We start from the raw sequence: 19,633 nt of genomic DNA on the forward strand, positions 1-19,633 counted from the left end.
TTAGATTTAATTAAATATTAATTTTCCGGTTAGATCTAATTTATTATTAATTTGCTCGTTAGATTTAATTTATTATTAATTTGCCCGTTAGATGTAATATTAATGTAATTCTTAATTTTAATTAAATATTGATGTTGTTCTTAATTTTAATTTAATAATGATGTTTTTAATTTTAATTTAATAATTATGTTCTTAATTAATTTATTTTTAAATATAAATTTAATGCGCAACCTCCAGCCCCACTAGATAGATGGCTCCACATTCCTAGAACAGACAGCGACGAAGCCCTCTATTTACTTTCCCTCTATACCCTAGAAGACAGTTTGTAGATATCCAAGCTTGCCTCTACCTTTGGCAATGGGGTCAACTAAAACTAAATTTGTCCCTTTATCAAAGTATATCTTTGGCGCCATCTAGGGTAAACGTAAAATGTCTCCTAGCCACCTAGCGGGTTGCAAAGGTACCGGCGTGTTCGTTGTGAAATCGAAATTTAACAAAATTATAGATGGCGCTTCAAACTCATATCCGACACGCCAGGATAAAGTAGGAAGGAATAAACTATAACGAATCGCGCGTGAGTTTCATCTTGAGATGCTAGGCAGCGAAACATGCTTCAGGGAGGTACTTAATTTAACCTTGGTGTACGACGCTTCTGACCCACCGAGGCTTAGGTGTAGCGCGATTTTCTGAGTTATTAAACGACATCTCCTTTTGATAAATTGATTTTGTCATAGCGTAATACGGTCGGTTTCACGTGACGTCAGGTTTTCGTTAGTGGAAGGATGGTATCGTGATTAATTGACGCGATTACTATTGTTTTTGATAAAGGTGCTTTTTGGCGAATATAGATAGCACTGTGAAACTTTAAAAAATTGTGAGTTAACCCTTTAAAGCAACTGTCGGCTCTATCATTGCCACCTGCGTTATGATAAAGCCCCCTGCTATTAGAGATGACAATGAATCTACCCGATTCTTCGATAAACTACTTAAGTGGAGAGCGTGGTGCCATCTTCTAATGTCATTGGAAGCTAAAATTCAAAATAGCGAAACAATAAAGTCGTCAGAGAACCATTTATAATTATTATAATTATACAACTTATACTCTACTTTGTGGACTTTAACCTTAATTATATATCCCATTTAAAAATATTGTGTATAAATTTCTGTAATTTATGTTATTGACCAATCTACAAACGATCCAATCAACGCGAGGGGTACTTTTATGTCCCGCCTTTTGAGTCAAATGTAGCTTAAGCATCTTGTTTTGATTTAGACGCCCAGGTAGCGACATCTGTTGTAAAAGAATTACTTCACGTCGAGCCGACACTCGCTTTAAGCCATTTCCCTCTCATTTCTTTAAATTTAAAATTTAGTTGAATATCGATAATCAACAGTGTATAATATATGTCTGACGAAAGAAAAATCCATATAAATGAACCAGGCTCGAATGGTATTTCGTTGGGCGCAAATGTCAGCTGCCAAATTTCCTATTCTTAAAATATATATATTTTAAAATAATAGTATGTTTGGACAATATTAACATAAACAAAATTTGCTAAATCACTCCTCTTTCGGGTGCATACTTAATCGGATTAAATCCGATTAAATGTATTAAATCGTGTTAATCGCGATTAAATTTTAATCCGATTTAATTTTTATAATCTTAATTTAATCTTGATTTAATCTTTATAATCTTGATTTAATCTTTATAATCTTGATTTAATCTTTATAATCTTGATTTAATCTTTTAAATCTTGATTTAATCTTTTAAATCTTGATTTAATCATCGCAAGTTAATCAGTTCAATCATGATCTAATCAGCTTTATAGTGATTTAATCGACTTTTTGGTGATTAAACCAATTTCATAACGATCTAATTTTTTATTTTTGGAATACATTTGTTTTTTAATCGCGATTTAATCAGCTTAATTGTAATTTAATCTTAATCGTAATTTAATCGTAATCGTGATTTAATCAGCTTAATCGTGATTTAATCTTAGTCGTGATTTAATCGGCTTAATCACTAGCTCGATTTAATCCATTTAATCATCTTAATCTTCATTTAATCATCTTAATTACTAGCTCGATTTAATCCATATAATCATCTTAAACTTGATTTAATCCATTTAATCATCTTAATCTTGATTTAATCATCTTAATTACTAGCTCGATTTAATCCATATAATCATCTTAATCTTGATTTAATCCATTTAATCATCTTAATCTTGATTTAATCATCTTAATTACTATCTCGATTTAATCCATTTAATCATCTTAATCTTGATTTAATCTATTTAATTATCTTAATCTTGATTTAATCCATTTAATCATCTCAATCTTGATTTAATCGATCAAGGGTGCAAACTTAATCATCGTAGCGGGTTACTTATTTATTATGTTACTTAGACTATAACGTACGAGACATTTGAAATAATTTATAATTTCATTATGAAATAATCTCATTGAATTTGCGGCTTTAACTAAAGACAGTTTTTCTAATTAATTATTGAAATAATTCTTAAGAGTGCCACCAGGATATTCTTTGTAATAATAACGTGATTGATCCTTGCAGGTCCATCGAAGGAACTTGAATCCCGTCTTCAACGAGGTGTTTGTCTTCGGCGTACCTCACGAGCACCTCAAGAGCCGGACTCTCCAGTTTTCCATCTACGACTTTGACCGCTTCTCGAGGCACGACCTGATTGGACAAGTGGTGGTCAAGGGGCTGAGCGAACTCTGCGACGTCGACCACGACATGGAGTACATCATGGACGTCATCTACGTGCCCAGCGTGAGTTATCATTTTGCCTTTTCAGTAGGATAGTCCCAAAAACAGGAATTAAACTATTTTCGTGCTGTGAATAATCAGGGGCGTACCGAAGAGAGTACGTTTGGGGGGGGGAGGTATGTGAAATTTGCCAAGTCAAAAACAAAGTTTGTCAAGTCGTCTAAGTTTGGATTGTTACGGTAGATTTCAATTTAAATGTTGTATTAAAATTATTATATATTATCAAGAATGTATTTATTTATATTCAGGGAGAATGAATATGTCGAGACTATCGACGGACACGTTGAGGCCCTAACCCCGTCACGCTAAGGGGGGGGGGGGAGGAAAAAGGAGGCGGCCTTATTTTTTGCGTCCTCGCAGCAGCGTTAATCGCGTCACAAAAACGTAATTTTTAAGAACCAATGTGATTGCAGTATTATTTGATTTTATTAAAGCGGAGCAGCATACCGGGGGGCCCAACGGGTGGAATTGGAGAAACGCTAAAAATAATCTCGACATATTCATTCTCCCTGAGTATAAATAAATACATTCTTGATATTATATTTCGCGAAACCACGACTACCGAACGCGCCTATGTCATTCTAGCGGTACTATTCCCAATTCAATGGCGAAAACTGTTCGGCGTCTAGTCATAGTGACTCGTGAGTGAAGCATTTGCGTACTCTCTTTATATATAAAGCGAGATACACGAAGAAGAAAAAAGAGATTGAACGATGCTACAGCCATTTAAAAATCCCATCAAGCCCGCTTACTATTTTCTCGTCGTGTATCCCGCTGTAGTAAAAAATAGATACATTTCATACTGACGAATACTAGTTGTTGTTTAACTGAACTGCTTTGAATAACTGGAATTATTCATACCCAAATATAACATAAACAATTCAAACAGTTATTAATGAAATATTAACGTAAGAACAACCGACACTGTATCACACGTTATCTTTACCCAACGCAACTTTAGGAATATTGGCTCCTAAAGAATATCACTATAATATTCACGACTTACCTAAAAAAAACTGTAACATCTCCTATAGAAATTAAAACTAGGTATTTCTATAAATTTTATACAGATTGCCAAATTTAACGTAGAAAATTAACACTGAAATAATAACGAACAACCGATATTCTCTATCACGCGTCTATCTGCCGTTGAATTTTATAAGGTGCTGGACATAGGAAAAATGACTATTTAAAAAGCTTTTACCACAAGGCTGAACTAAAGTTCCGACACACTAGCTGCCTAGCATAGAAATCAGGTCTTGTAAGTTATACATAAGGAGAAGCAACTACATAGAAATCTCAAACATAGTTAATGACTTTAGGGAAGTAAATTGCTGTCATTCTTATTTTTATACCTCCATTTTTAGCCCCAGTAGTCAGTGACTACTAAAATAAATTAAGATAAAATAATATCCTTAGATCCTACACTAAACCAGAACTCGCGAAAACGATTTTCATTGCTAGACAACACTAGAGGAAATTAAACATAGAAAAATTAAGTAAAGTAGAGCTGATGAAGAAATGTTTTTATTGTTTGAACAAAGGGTATCGTACGCTAAGTATTGGCGCCGCACATTAGCTGCGCTCGTGCAGGTGGCGCGCGGCGACCCCCCCCCCCCCCCCCATTCTTGCTAATCAAGCTGGGCCGTCTACAACGCAACCTAGAGGACAGTACCTAGCCATATCGTACCGAGTATTGTCCAACATAATAGTTTTGTCCAAACAATGCACCCATTATTTCATTTGTTCTACTATACTATACTTCTGAATTATATTAGTTAGTTCAGTCCAAGCAATTGAACTCATTTTAATGTGTTCTACTATAGTGTATGTCCTATAATAAAGTCAGGGTTCGTACACGACCTGGAAAACCTGGAAAAGTCAGGGAATTTCAAAATGTTTCCAAAAGGGTCAGGGAAAAGTCAGGGAATTTGAGAATGATTCCCAATGGTCAGTGAATAGTCGGTAATTTTAAAATGATCCAAAATAGTAATAGAATTTGAAAATGACCCCAAAAAAATCAGGCAAATAAATTTTTTAAAGGTGTATTAAAAATAGATAATCAATATTTTTCAAGATTTAACCTCAAAACATTTATTTATTCTACAAAAATGGTCAGGGAAAATTTTTCAATTTGGTCAGGGAAAACCTGGAAATGTCAAAGAATTTAATTCCGGAAATGTTGTACGAACCCTGTAAAGTATAACGTTTAAAACTATATTTCTTAAAAAAAAAAGGCCTTCTGTCTAATACCTCACACGTCAATTTCAGAAAAATATCTGTATACATAGATCAAGGCTATATTATTAGCCTTTCTTGGCCGCGTGCATTACGAAGGTATTTTAGGCTATCAAAATAATTGGGTGAAACAGGGTACACGACGACGCGATTTTGTGTTTGGATGAATATATCGAAATCACTTATATGTTTATTTCATCTTCATGTGACCTGCATCTTCAATATCAAAATAACTATACATTTTCGGCCCCTGACCTTTATTTTATCTTTGGTTACATTTACTCCCCCCTCGTTAACTTTCGCCAACTACGGTCCCGGCTATCCGGAAGGTTTTTCGGGCCGACTTTGTAAATATCGGATCTCTTTTAATTTAATGATTTACTAATTTAAAAATAGCATTTTTTCTCGGTCACTCGTGTCAAACCTATTAAACGCCATTTATGAAGCTTTAGATATATTTTGATAAACATGTTTTTTTATGGTAATGTAAGTAGTACTTTTTGTTGTAACTCATACAGGATTTATTTTGTCGGGTTGAAATATTTCCAGTAGGTGTACTATTCGCATATGTGCTTCATTTACAACTAATTGTAAATTTTCGAATTTGGCGGTTACTAGGTTCATACAGACCTAGAACACCTTGAAAACCTGGAAATATCCGGGAATTTGACTGTCGACATTAACGTCAGGGAAATATTAGGCAAATTCCAATTTTTTAGTAAAAATTAGAGAAAATCAGGGAAATTTATGAGGGTCCAGAAAGTTTGCCCCAATGAATACAAATTTACATCAATAAGTTTTTCTTATTAAAGATTTTACTTAATTTCTTCTTTTATATTATAATATTGAACCAATTTAACTTAAATAACAATCATGAAATGTGTTACTCTATAAATCTTAGTTTTATTTTATCTTGCATCTGGAAATATCAGGGATATCGAGTGCCCAATAGCTGTAGGAACCCTGGTTTTGAACCTGGGCCATACAATAGCAAAATATTCTAGTTTTACCACTCTGTAAATATATCTCAGTTAAAGATTTCCCTTAAGAGACATACTTATGGAATATCATTATTTACGTATGGCGTTATTAATGAACATTTCACTTTGAAATGTTAGTTGAAATGGAAATGAAAGAAAAATTTACTTTGCATAAGAAGCCGAATTTTAAATATGTACAGCCAGTCTTACCAGATGGCGCTAGTAGCTTGAAACGTTGAAATTTTAAATAATATTTTTATGCTGAACTTTGCTTATAGTTTTTACCTTAAAAAACACTTAATATAGTGTTAGAGGTTTTTTTAAATAAATTAGCGAGTATCAGCAAGACACTTTAAATTCGTGCCCTCGAGTGTTTGTTTTCCTATAAATAATTTAAGAATCGCACTATTTCGACCAACAACGGTTTAATATGTTAATTTAACACTAAAAAATGTTGAATGCGTGACGTAGACGGCTGTATCTCCGCGTATTAACATATGGGTAAAACTCGGCTTCATTTAAAATTAAAGGGTGTATGTAAGACGAAACCTCTAAACATCCATTGACGTCATCTTAAACCTGGAATATCACTTAACAAAGATGGTCACCTGACACCGGAATACACGCGAAAAAACCGGTTCCGTACGGAGATTCGATACCAGGTGACGTCTCTTCGGTTTGGTTTCATTCATTTTTAATATCACTCTCGAAGCTTGTTTGTTTTCCAGTTCCCGTTTATACGAAATTTACTCGATCCCAACTTAAGCCTTTGCTATTTGAATAATTCATAGATGGCGCCAAGTCCCCGGTTATTCCCGCCGTCAGATTAAATACGTTTTTACTTCGTAAATGTACGTTTAGAAGCAACGTTACTTGTTCCTACGCCTTAAGTCAACGAACCGTAATCCGGGCTGACTTTACAAAATGATTTTTATAATTTGGAAAGAAGCGTTTCTGCGTAGTTTCGAGTAATTACCGCTAGAGGCGCTGCTTTTCAATGTTCTTCGGCTTTTTTTATCGATTAATTTATCCAAAGAAAGATTTTGGTTTCTAATATTACACGTTTAGTTTTGGCTGCTTATGGCAACTTTGACTTTTTAAATTGTAGGGTTGTTCAAAATGCAATTTGAAAATGCAAAAAGGCAAAATACCATTTGACATTTGGCATTTTCAGTTAGAACAAGTATTTGGAATTTTACATATTTAATTTTGAGTTTCTAAGAAACTATTTATCATTTTGCATTTTGTGGGTTTGAAATCTGGAAAAACATTTTCAAAATGTTTTTACTCTGGTACCATCATTACATTTTGTATTTTGTATTTTACATTTTGCATTTTGAGTTATGGAGAAAGTATTTTGCATTTTACAATTTGTATTTTGCATTTTGAGTTATGGAGAAAGTATTTTGCATTTTACATTTTGCATTTTGAGTTATGGAGAAAGTATTTTGCATTTTACATTTAGCATTTTGAGTTATGGAGAAAGTATTTTGCATTTTGCATTTTACATTTTGCATTTTGAGTTATGGCGAAAGTATTTTGCATTTTACATTTTGCATTTTGAGTTATGGAGAAAGTATTTTACATTTTGCATTTTGAGTTATGGAGAAAGTATTTTGCATTTTACATTTTGCATTTTGAGTTATGGAGAAAGTATTTTGCATTTTACATTTAGCATTTTGAGTTATGGAGAAAGTATTTTGCATTTTGCATTTTACATTTTGCATTTTGAGTTATGGCGAAAGTATTTTGCATTTTACATTTTGCATTTTGAGTTATGGAGAAAGTATTTTACATTTTGCATTTTGAGTTATGGAGAAAGTATTTTGCATTTTACATTTTGCATTTTGAGTTATGGAGAAAGTATTTTGCATTTTACATTTTGCATTTTGAGTTATGGAGAAAGTATTTTGCATTTTACATTTTGCATTTTGAATTTTCAGTTATAGAGAAAGTATTTTGAATTTTGCATTTTGAATTTTGAGTTATGGAGAAAGTATTTTCCATTTTCCATTTTACATAAAAACTATTTAAAAACATAAAAAACCCCTAAAAAGTAATTTATGTTTCAATTTTTGATTTTTCCGATTTGCGGAAAATTTTCTAGAAATTTTTCCGCATTTTATTTTTCCGGAAAATTAACAACACTAAATACTTCAAAATTAAATTATAAAAAAATATAAAGTCCCTTCCATATGAAAAAGGGTGCCTGATATCATTAGCCCAGGGGCGCCTAAAAGGTTAAGACGGCCCTGTTTGCGACTAAAATATTGGAGGTTATATTCCCTTCAAGTTTAGAATGCAACTCTTACGAAACAAGTATCTAAATCATAAAATTTAAACATGGGCCTTCGCAGGCACCAAAAATCTAAGGTACTACAAGCGAATACCAGTAGCAACATACGGAAAATATAGTTTACTTCCGTTTGTAATAATCGTGAAAGTTTGATTTACTTTTACGATTTTGACGGTTGCCCTTTAAGCCAAAATTCGGGGTTGATTTGCTAAAAATAACGGCGTTTTCGCCATATTTTGAAAAGAGCGATAGTTTTAACGACATTGTGGTTACGTGAAATGTTTTGGCAATGGCTTGAGCGACGCGTTTGGAGGACCCCACCCAAATCATCCGAGTTTTCGCCACTAATACGTCACCAATTAGACCCACTGACACGCGACCTCACGAGGTCGACACTAGGTCACATTATTCAAATTTGTCCAAACTCGCTTCCGAAACCGAAAAGGGGAAAAAAATTTCATTTTCTCCTCAGAGATGCAAAATATTAAATTGAGCTATTAGTGATGGCATAAGCTAATAGTATTTTCCCCCATAAGTATCACCATATTATAACGTAATCAATCGTAAGTATGCCATTACAGCTATTGTTGTAAGTAAAGTTTCCGTAAAATGAACGAGGCCTTTTTTCCGGAAAATTTTCCGTATTTTTCCGAAAATAATAATAAAAAGTTTTCATTCCATGACTAGTTTAATATTGTTTGCAAATTTAAATAAAGCGGCAATTTCGCCTCATTTTTTCGAATCTAAAAGTAAAACTAAACCTCTAGACTAGCTTTAAAATGATTAACGATGCAACACTATTAATGTTTTGTAGTATGTTAACTGTTATTAGACATTTTAAATCGATAAAAAATTTAAAAACCCTTAAAAAGTAATTTATGTTTCATTTTTTTATTTTTCCGATTTGTGGAAAATTTTCACTAATTACAGCCCTTTCCGTTAATGAAACCTTGTTCACCAGGATATGAAAAACGCGTTATCAACTTTGTAAATAGGAAACGGAAGTCAGTGAAGTGGATATTGAGCACGCGCAAAATTCCTCGCGCGTATCTAACTTTGAAAATCTATCATTTAGCTCGTGCATCGCGATCACGTGATTTCGTTTCCATGGTAACCTTACCAATAGCACAAGGATTATAAGAATTTTAGCATTTTTGGTCTCATTGAAATTGTTTCTGCGGAAATGTTATACAGTGGCTTACTTATGAGTAATTACGTTACGTATGGTATCACCGTGTATTAAAAATTAGGTTCTTTAAGTGTTATTATCTCCGAAAAGCTTGTTAGGAGACGAGCGTAGCTTGATAAATCTAGGAGGTTAATTAGATATTCATTTTGAAAGTAGGCCTCTTTATTAAAGATTTAAATTTAATTTAATTATGAAAATAAATATTTGGCATAGGGAAATTCTTAAAGTTCGATAATCTTAGAGCGGATATTTTAACAAATTCATAGGCCGTCAAATACACTTGAGTACAAATACTTTTAAAATTAATTAATTAATTAAATGTGATATTAATTTCTTATTATTCATGTTCACTGAAAATCGCTTTTTTGGTGCTTTTATGACATTCGCTATAACCGCTAAATATAAATTTTCAATATTTATTAAGGCGGCCATCTTGAAATATGGGTCAAATAAGGATAATTCTTGCCCTCACTTTATCTTAAAGCTTCTGTCGGCTCTATCACTGCCACCTTTATTGTGATAAGGCCATTGTTATTAGAGATGGCAATGAATCCATCCGATTCTTCGAAAAAACGACTTTACTGGAGAGCGTGGTGCCATCTATTAATGGCGAAGGAAGCTCAAATTTAAAATAGCGAAACAATAACGTCGTCAGAGAAGCATTGTAGAGTATTGTAATTAGACAACTGATACTCTACTTAGTGGACTTTAACCTAAATTATATATTTTATATGAAATATATTGTTCAAAATCACTATAATTTAAGTTATTGCCAAATTTACAAACGAGCCAATCAGCGTGAGGGGTACTTTTATGTCCAGCCTTTTGAGTCAAAATGTAGCTTAAGCATCTTGATTTTATGTCGACGCTAGCGACATCTGTTGAAAAACGAGCTAGGACTATTTTCGCTTCTTACTAAGGACAAGTTTTCTCAAGGATATGAGTAGAATACGAAAATTCGAGCATAAGGATAATTTTAATTTTTAAGGATAATTACTCACTTTGACGACAAGGACCACAAATTAGTCCGAAGCCCCCAAAAATGAGTGTTCATACCAGAAATGATTATCAGAAAAAAGTTAACACGCTAAAGATAGGGAACTAGCTCACTTATACGAAAATTATTATTATCTTATGGTATCACACATTCTTATTCATCACGCTCAATATTGTTTACCAAGAGCTTATCCGTGATGACGTCACTCTTAAAGAGTTATTACTCAGACAGACGTTTTTACTTATATTAAACTAATCATGCTTAAATAGGTACCAAAAGTAGAGGTCGGGGACGGTTAATCATTATCCATGTTTAAATTGATTTTTTTCGGGAAAAAAATGTCAACAAAGAAATTTACCGGTTAATATTTCGGAAAATGATTAAAAAACATGTATTATTCGTAAAATTTGAGCTTTTTATCGAAAAAAACGTCGTTTTTCCGATTAATTTTACAAATTTATCAAAAAATTAATCGGATAAAACAGAAATATAAATTACTTGATCAAAACGTTTTACGAATAATTTTGAGAGCTTTATCTATTGAATAAAAGTTAACCACCCCCGACCTCTAACCAAAAGTACGCGAAGCTCATAAAATACTCGATTAGAATTATTAAACTAATCAAAAAAATACTCGATTAGAATTATTAAACTAATCAAAAAAATACTCGATTAGAATTATTAAACTAATCATAAAAATACTCGATTAGAATTATTAAACTAATCATAAAAATACTCGATTAGAATTATTAAACTAATCATAAAAATACTCGATTAGAATTATTAAACTATTCATAAAAATACTCGATTAGAATTATTAAACTAATCATAAAATACTCGATTAGAATTATTAAACTATTCATAAAAATACTCGATTAGAATTATTAAACTAATCATAAAAATACTCAATTAGAATTATTAAACTAATCATAAAAATACTCGATTAGAATTATTAAACTATTCATAAAAATACTCGATTAGAATTATTAAACTATTCATAAAAATACTCGATTAGAATTATTAAACTGATCATAAAATACTCGATTAGAATTATTAAACTATTCATAAAAATACTCGATTAGAATTATTAAACTATTCATAAAAATACTCGATTAGAATTATTAAACTAATCATAAAATACTCGATTAGAATTATTAAACTATTCATAAAAATACTCGATTAGAATTATTAAACTAATCATAAAATACTCGATTAGAATTATTAAACTAATCATAAAAATAATCGATTAGAATTATTAAACTATTCATAAAAATACTCGATTAGAATTATTAAACTGATCATAAAAGTACTCGATTAGAATTATTAAACTATTCATAAAAATACTCGATTAGAATTATTAAACTGATCATAAAAGTACTCGATTAGAATTATTAAACTATTCATAAAAATACTCGATTAGAATTATTAAACTATTCATAAAAATACTCGATTAGAATTATTAAACTAATCATAAAAATACTCGATTAGAATTATTAAACTAATCATAAAAATACTCGATTAGAATTATTAAACTAATCATAAAAATACGCGATTAGAATTCTGGCAAGAACGGGTTTGAGCATAACGTAATTTCTAGATCATACCCCATGAGTAATAAGTTCTTCTAACTGACTCACTTATGTAGCGTAATTATTGACTTATGCTATTCTCCCGTAAGTCTTGTTTTTATAATAGCGGATTCAACCAATCATATTCCGCGAATATTTCCGGAGGCTGTCGGGGGAAAGTTGATCAATTCAAATGCCCCACAAATCCCACAAATATCGAAATGAAGATGTAGAGGTTTTCGAGTGCTCTTTAAGCCTTTCAAATATAGGGAAATTAAGATCTATTCTTGTCGCATCGCCCGCTTACCTACTACCAGCGCCATCTATCAAGAGAGACACCAGAGACTGTGGTTTTTATTTTCCCCGAGCAACCAATCAAAACGCGATTTTTATCTGATCATTTAATCTTCACGAAGCAATTGAAAGCTTCCAAGTCTAGCGGCAGTCTAGCTTGGATAAATTCCCAATACGCCAGCCTGGGTTTCAGTCTATGTTTTGAAGAAAACGTTTTTTAAGCGTACTCTTCGAATAGAATTGGGCGTTTTATAATCATGTATTGTGTAGCCGCCGCCGCCACCAACGCCGCCGTATTGTATGTAACTCTTTAACCGTTAGTGATAAAATAGTAAATGGTACATCAATCGATGGGAAACAACGTTACATTGCTATCCTGACATCAATTTAACCTTATTGGACCATTTATTATTTTTTGCCTAAAAATTAAGTTCGATTTGATTGAAAATTATATTTTTGCTTAGATTGCGACCCATTTAACCTAAATTTATAATTGCATCATAAATATTTAATTTTAAATAAGGTTTAGTACCAACTGCATATTAAGACAAACGCGCCATCTGCCTCCAAATTTTTAATTTCCGACCTCGGAAGGTGCAATGAAGAGATCCAAAATCAACGGAGCGGTATTCTGAAGCTTTGCATTTGACATATTAATAATAATCAAGGCTACCCACTGCATATTAAAGGGAATACAACCTGCAAAGCAATCTTAATGGAAGACCCCTTCAATTTTTCAAATTCTCCTGTAGAGTGGCCCCAAACATTTTTACAGCGAAAGGCAAGAGCGGCCAGAGCTGCAAACGTTGGTGCTCCACACCAAATACCTGAGGTTATATTCCCTTTAAGACAAACGCGTCATCTGACTCCACATATTTAATTTCCGACCTTGGAAGATGCAACGAAGAGAGCCTAGCATTTCACATATAATGGATGGGCGAGGTTTTTCTTCCAGGATTCATGAGGCGAACAGAGTGCCGTCCGCTCACCCGAATACCTTCTTCCTTTATGAAATTTAGCACGAGGGGTCCCAAATCGTCTAGGATTGTGTGGAATCCAATGTCCTTGACATCTTGTTTTCTCCTTTCCTGACGTCGAGTTTTACGATGCTAAAAACACCAAGAGAGATAAAGTAGGAAAGTAGCACCCCAGGGGATAAAGTGGAGAGATGGTGAGGAATCTAAATCTCCGATGACGTCAATGAAAAGGAAATAACTTGGGAGGGATAGAAAGTAGCTAGGCCGTAAATGGGAACGGCCATTTTGTCAGGTATGGAGTGCCCCCTACATATAACGCGGGTTACAGGTAGCCCTATTAACCGTAACCCCCCCCCCCCGAGCCTTTTATGGCTCTGGGACTCCGAAATAGGTATAATCAATATTGAAAATGAGGTTGCCATAGCGACCTCTTTTTGAACTTGTATCCTATTTGGAAGAGGGTTGGGAAATCGTAGATGTTACATCGGTTTCCACTATTGTTTCTATTTCTGCTGATTAACTATATACTGCTTTACATAAGTAAGGTAATGAAATAAGTATGACACGAAACGTTAGAGGATAAAAGACGTTTTTTGAGGTCTAGTACTCGATTTCGACCTCGAATAAGTAATTGGAGAATACTCGTCGATTACAGAGTACCTAAAACTTGCATAGTCGGGTACCCGATTACTCGAATAGATCGATTTACAATTTTTAACGGGCAAAGACAACTTTAAAGGGGTAAAATTCATCCGAGGTAACGTGGTGATGGAGTTATTTGTTAGTAGATGGTACTCTGATAGCAGCAAGTCATAATTTTGATTTTCAACAATTGGTTGAAAATTTTCAGTTTTTAGTGGAGAACGGTTTTGTCGAGATTTAAATACAAAATTCTCTTTCCTCATTGGATAGTTTAAAATCGTATTATAGTGCCATCTATGGCGGAGATTGTTAACTACTGTTAAAATTAATTGTTGATTTAAATTACAAAAATTATATATTTTTATTAAGAATTCAAAGTATTATAATTTAGTAATTAATTAATAGCTTTTTTAAAAAGTTTATTTTTCGTAAACTTTATAGTGTCGCCATCTACCTCAAACATTATTAAATATGAAGGTACATCGGGTGGATTTCGTCCATTTTTGCATAGTTTCCTGTAGGCAATATGTGATTGCGTCTATAAGCTGCTCTCTAAACTCGCCGAGTATTTTTTATTCTATCCTCGTTGCTTCAAAGTTCAAAGAGCGGTTTTTACAACTTTTTACGGGGCAACAAACGGTACTACAAAGTTGTGGAAACTGTGGTTCATTTAAAATAAATGAATATTTTTCAGCATTGAAAGTTACTTTATACTCCTTTTAAATTTCATTTTATAATTAAATTTTCTTGTGTACAGTTTTCATTGGTTAGACGCTTTAGCGTGTGCTGCCGTCAGAAGGGGAAAATTTGGAAATTATCTCCCCCCCCCCCCTCCCCCGCCCGTAAAACGTTGAAAGTTCTTGACCGCTCCATTTAAAAAAGCATGGGATTTTCTCGGTTACCCAAATTTTAATAAAATTTTACCAAAATGGATCAATTTTAGCCAAAGTCATTGATGAATTTTACCGAAAATAGGTCAAATTCATCTTTAATTGAAAATTTAATTTTTTAAATTTTTTTTTAAGTAAGTACCCGGTTAAACCGAGAAAATCCCGTGCTTTTTTAAATGGAGATTTTTTTGTTTTGAGAGATCAAAAACATTTTGGGTTGCCATGGGAAAACTAAAGCCCATTGCAACTTTTCCCTTTGGCAATTTTCATACTACCATAAGGTCTACCTAACCCCCGAGTTTCAACAAAATCGGTGATAACCACCTCGGGTAGTCTCCTTGTTAGTAAAATTATAAATTAAAGCTGAAAAACAAGGGAAATAATATATTATTGCGAATTAATTATTAATTAGAAGATCCATTTAAACCAAGGAATTAATTATGAATAACAAGGGTCATTTAATAACTAAAATACGAAACTAAAACTTTCTGATTGGAATCGTTTCCATAAACATCAACACTATAGGAGATAAGGAGAAATATATATTAGGGCCTGATATAAGATTTTTTTAATAGTTGTTTCATTATGGTTTCATATGGTTCAAACTGGTTTTTAATCTGGTTAAAACCATACTGGCTTTTTCTTTTTTGGAATAAGCCGGTTTTTTGGCCCACACTTGGTGGTTTATTTTCTTGTTCCGGGATTTCGGAGTAGGGTAAGAACTAAGAAGAGTAAGGCTATGATGTCATTTTACACCGATTCTGTGGTGCTGAATAGTTTGAGTCGGAGTGAAATCATTTTTTTTCCAAAATGGCTGCTTGTGGGCTTTTCAGCGGATAAATTCTGTCTAGCAGACGACAAAATCCGATTTACTCCTTTACACCTCCTTTCCTGAAGGCCTAGTACTCCGGAACAAGCGAATAGTTTATGGGCAGGAGTAATTATCATCCCCGGAACAGGCGAATAAAACGTTTTTGGGTAAACGGAGTACACTAAATTAGTCCGAGAACAGGCCACCTGTCTAAAGGCATTAAAAGTCGCTCGATGGGTGATGCCTTGGGTATTAGACTAGCTGATTATTATTATTATTAATGATATTAATAGTATCTTGATGACTTAGGCCTAAAGTGGTGCCTTGGGTATTAGCCTAGCTGATTAATATTTTTATCCCCCCCCCCCTGGATACGCCACTGTACCTTACCCACGAAAAGGCCCCGAATGTTCACAGATAGTCTTAATTTAGACAAATTCCCGCCATTCCGCGCTACTCCTAAAATCCCCCCAGTTAATAAATCTTTCTAAATGACAAAAGTTTTACCCGCAGATGTCGTTGCGAACGTAATAATAATAACACCCGTATGTGTATTTGTTTATTTCCATCGCAGGACAAAGTGGATTTGGGCGAGCTAATGTTATCGCTGTGCTACTTGCCGACCGCTGGCCGGCTGACGGCCACCATCGTAAAAGCCAGAAACCTCAAAGCCATGGACATCACCGGATTTTCCGGTAAGTTAAGCTAACGGCGCCATCTATAAAGTGGAGATGGAAACTGAGCATCTTTATCTCGTAGATCCGTACGTGAAAGTGTCTCTAATGTGCCAAGACAAGAGAATCAAGAAGAAGAAGACTACAGTGAAGAAATCCACGCTGAACCCCGTTTATAACGAAGCCTTGGTCTTTGACGTGCCCGCTGAGAGCATCGAGGACGTAAGCCTTGTCGTCAAAGTCGTCGACTATGATAGGTAAATGCGACATCTATTTTTCATTCTCTGCAATTTTTGACATTTTTTTTCCTTCAAATCGTCGTTGATCAGAAGTATACAGGGTGTTTCAAAAGGCGATGCAAAAATTTTAAGGAGTTGAGAAGTATGCCTGAATTTTTACCATTTTCTTAGGATGAGTTTAATGAGTGCCAGAGAGCTTCAAAGTGTGGCGTACTAGCCCCTGGAAGTAAGCTGCGACACGCGCAAAACCAAGCAGCAGGGACTTTAAATACTGCTTAGGACTACTTTTTTACGCTGGTTACCTCAATTTGTTTACCTTAATGTTCGAGTTTCCCTGCTGCTTGGTTTTGCGCTTGTTGCAGCCTACTTCAACAATTTGAAGCTCTCTGGCGCTCTTTTAACTCATCGTAGGAAAATGGGGGAAAAACAGGCATACTTCTCAACTAACCCCTACAACTCCTTAACATTTTTGCATAACCCTTTGAAACACCCTGTATAAGATTATTTTAGATATAAGTAGGGGTGATCAAGTGGTCGATTTTAATCTTTGACTTTCAAAATAGCAAATCTTTATTTACAAAATGTTTATCTCGACCCTCAAGGCTAAAGTATAATATTAAAAAAATAACTTATATAAACAAGGCGATTTCGACATTGGAAATGGGTATCTTGACCTTCAAAATGGTGATTTTTAAAATAGACATTTGGGCAGCGCTTATATAGACTATAATAATGAAACGTGTACCTTTGCAGGCTTGTGGCAGTTTCCTAATCTGCCGTAGATGGCGCCACGATATAAACTGAACCACTGTATTTCGGTCATTAATTAATAATAATAATCAGCTAGGCTAATACCCTTGGCACCACCTTAGGCCTAAGTCATCAAGCGACTTTTAAAGCCATTAATTCACGTGGCCAGGTTACGATGCGTAGGAGGGTGGTGGCAAGCTCTTCATGCCACGCGAGCCAACAGCTCCCTACACTCACTATTACCGTTCACGTTTTTGTGGAAAGGGGAAAACGAAGAACTCAGGGTAAAACCCCTTAAAGCAGTGAGGAGAGAACTTGCAAACTCAACGCGGAAGGAGTTATTCCGAGTTTTCACCCAGTGCCACAAGCTGGAATCGAACCGGGCTCCTCTTGTTGCGAAAGTGCTAACCACTCCGCCACCCCACTTAATAAGTCTATAGACTCTTAAACGCGCCTTCCCAATCGACCGCCATTACCTTACAGTCTACGGGGAGGGTGATGAAAAAACTGGTTTTGGGGGGATAACATTTCTGCGGTAGAAGGCTCGCTCGTTGGTTGTCTGTACGATAATGGCGGCGCCCAATAAACGTTTCTAAAAAGAGTCTATAATTAGTGATTTATCTCGTGCTTTGCAGACGGAAATCCAGCATTTTTAGTAGCTTCTCTAAAAAGGCTTATTGTCTCAGAATTCACTATTTCTTGAGGAGGTACACTTTTCAAATGAATAGCATTAGTCCAGTGGTTTCTTTCCGTGTTAAACCACCCCTTCATCGTACTAAATTTGACCCTTTGGCCAAAATATGGCTACACTACCGCATTATGGGGATAAATACATATTATTTACTTCTGGTTGCACCAGAAGTAAATGAACCGAAATTATTGAAATAGCGCTCAGAATCCGAGGGCGTTTTCCTTATGAAAATGATGAGAAAATCGAGTCAAATAAAAGCTAATTTACATCCCCGTCTTTAGACGTAATAAATTGCACTTGGGAATTGTTGGTATAGCTATTTATATGTATAAAAAATGGTTTCATAAAAACTAAAAGTTTTTTTTCGGCCTAGGAGCGCGCAAAATTTCAAATTCGGGGTCAAAATGTAACTTCATAGGGAAAACGCCTCCAACATGGGGAGTATAGCAATCTGATAACTTCCATTCATTTACTTATGGTTGCACCCATTCTGTGTCATTTCGAGGGCATTTTCTCAGCGTTTCATCAACTTTTTCTATCTGACATTTTGAAACACGGTTGTCATTTCAACTTTGTCAGTTTTTCGGAGGATTGTGGTGTCTCGTTTATGAGATAGTAAAATCCAATTGTGATTACGACAATCTTGTTATTTTTCGTAAGGCAAAAGGGCAAAACAACTTTTTAGTTTCTACACCGTTCTATTTTCCATTAATGGTGTAGTTTAGGAAATCGTGTATTACGTTATCATACAAGGGGCAGATATTTAAGCTCTTCTGTGGGCCCAATAATTATGATTAAATTATTAAAAAAAATCGCAATTTTATAGTATTTTTAAATCGCGAATTTATCATTTTGAATCCGAATTTTGTAGCTTTTTTAATTGGGATTAAACCATTTTAATTTTGATTTAATCATTTTTAATCGGGATTTAATCATTTTGAATCAGAATTAAATCGTTTTAAATCATTATTATATAATTTTATAATCGAGATTTAAACAATTTAGTCGCGATTTAATAATTTGTAATAATAGTGATAAGTATTTACCAATAGGAATGACCGCATGGTTAAATTAATCATTTTGTTATCAGAATTTTATAATTATTTGCTTAGGAGTTATTTTTTTAATCAGAATTTTATAATTTTTTACTTTATATTTAATTTTTTTTAAAATAGTATTTAATCTAAATAATTTTTTTTTAATCAACGGTATTTATTGTGCACAGTATTTAAAATTTTACAACCCGACTATAGTTTCGGCTTCTGTAGGCCATTTTCATGGTTGTAAAATTTTAAATACTGTGCACAATAAATACCGTTGGTTTTAAAAATTGTATTTATTTTCTGTATGCACAAATAGCCACAAATAATTTAGTTAGTATTTAATAATGTATTACTAATGATAATGGTACTGAGCCATCGAAATTACCACATGATTAATAGGCCGATAAAAATATTTCGCCTAAGTTCTTCTCTTTCCCTAACTACTAGAGGATTTCGGAAAGGGGGTAGGAAGGGGAAGTAAGTCTGTAACGTATGTTCAACAGCAGCGCCATCTATGTACAGATATCAAAACTATAAAAAACGTTAAAAACAAATTTCGTCTGCTG

General features: G+C 33.9%; 1 protein-coding gene across 1 annotated transcript in view; it reads left to right on the top strand.

Annotated features, from left to right (window-relative positions):
- Positions 1–19,633, top strand: part of LOC149958862 (synaptotagmin-6-like) — a 129,678-nt gene that overhangs the window by 107,692 nt on the left and 2,353 nt on the right. The window contains exons 6-8 of the mRNA XM_090165068.1: positions 2,573–2,791; positions 16,245–16,365; positions 16,430–16,601. Coding sequence (XP_090021194.1) covers positions 2,573–2,791; positions 16,245–16,365; positions 16,430–16,601 — 512 coding nt within the window. The remainder of the gene's footprint in view (positions 1–2,572; positions 2,792–16,244; positions 16,366–16,429; positions 16,602–19,633) is intronic.

Source organism: Leiobunum rupestre, chromosome 2, assembly GCF_980474605.1.
Source record: "Leiobunum rupestre chromosome 2, qqLeiRupe1.1.hap1, whole genome shotgun sequence".
NCBI classification, from domain to species: Eukaryota; Metazoa; Arthropoda; class Arachnida; order Opiliones; family Sclerosomatidae; genus Leiobunum; species Leiobunum rupestre.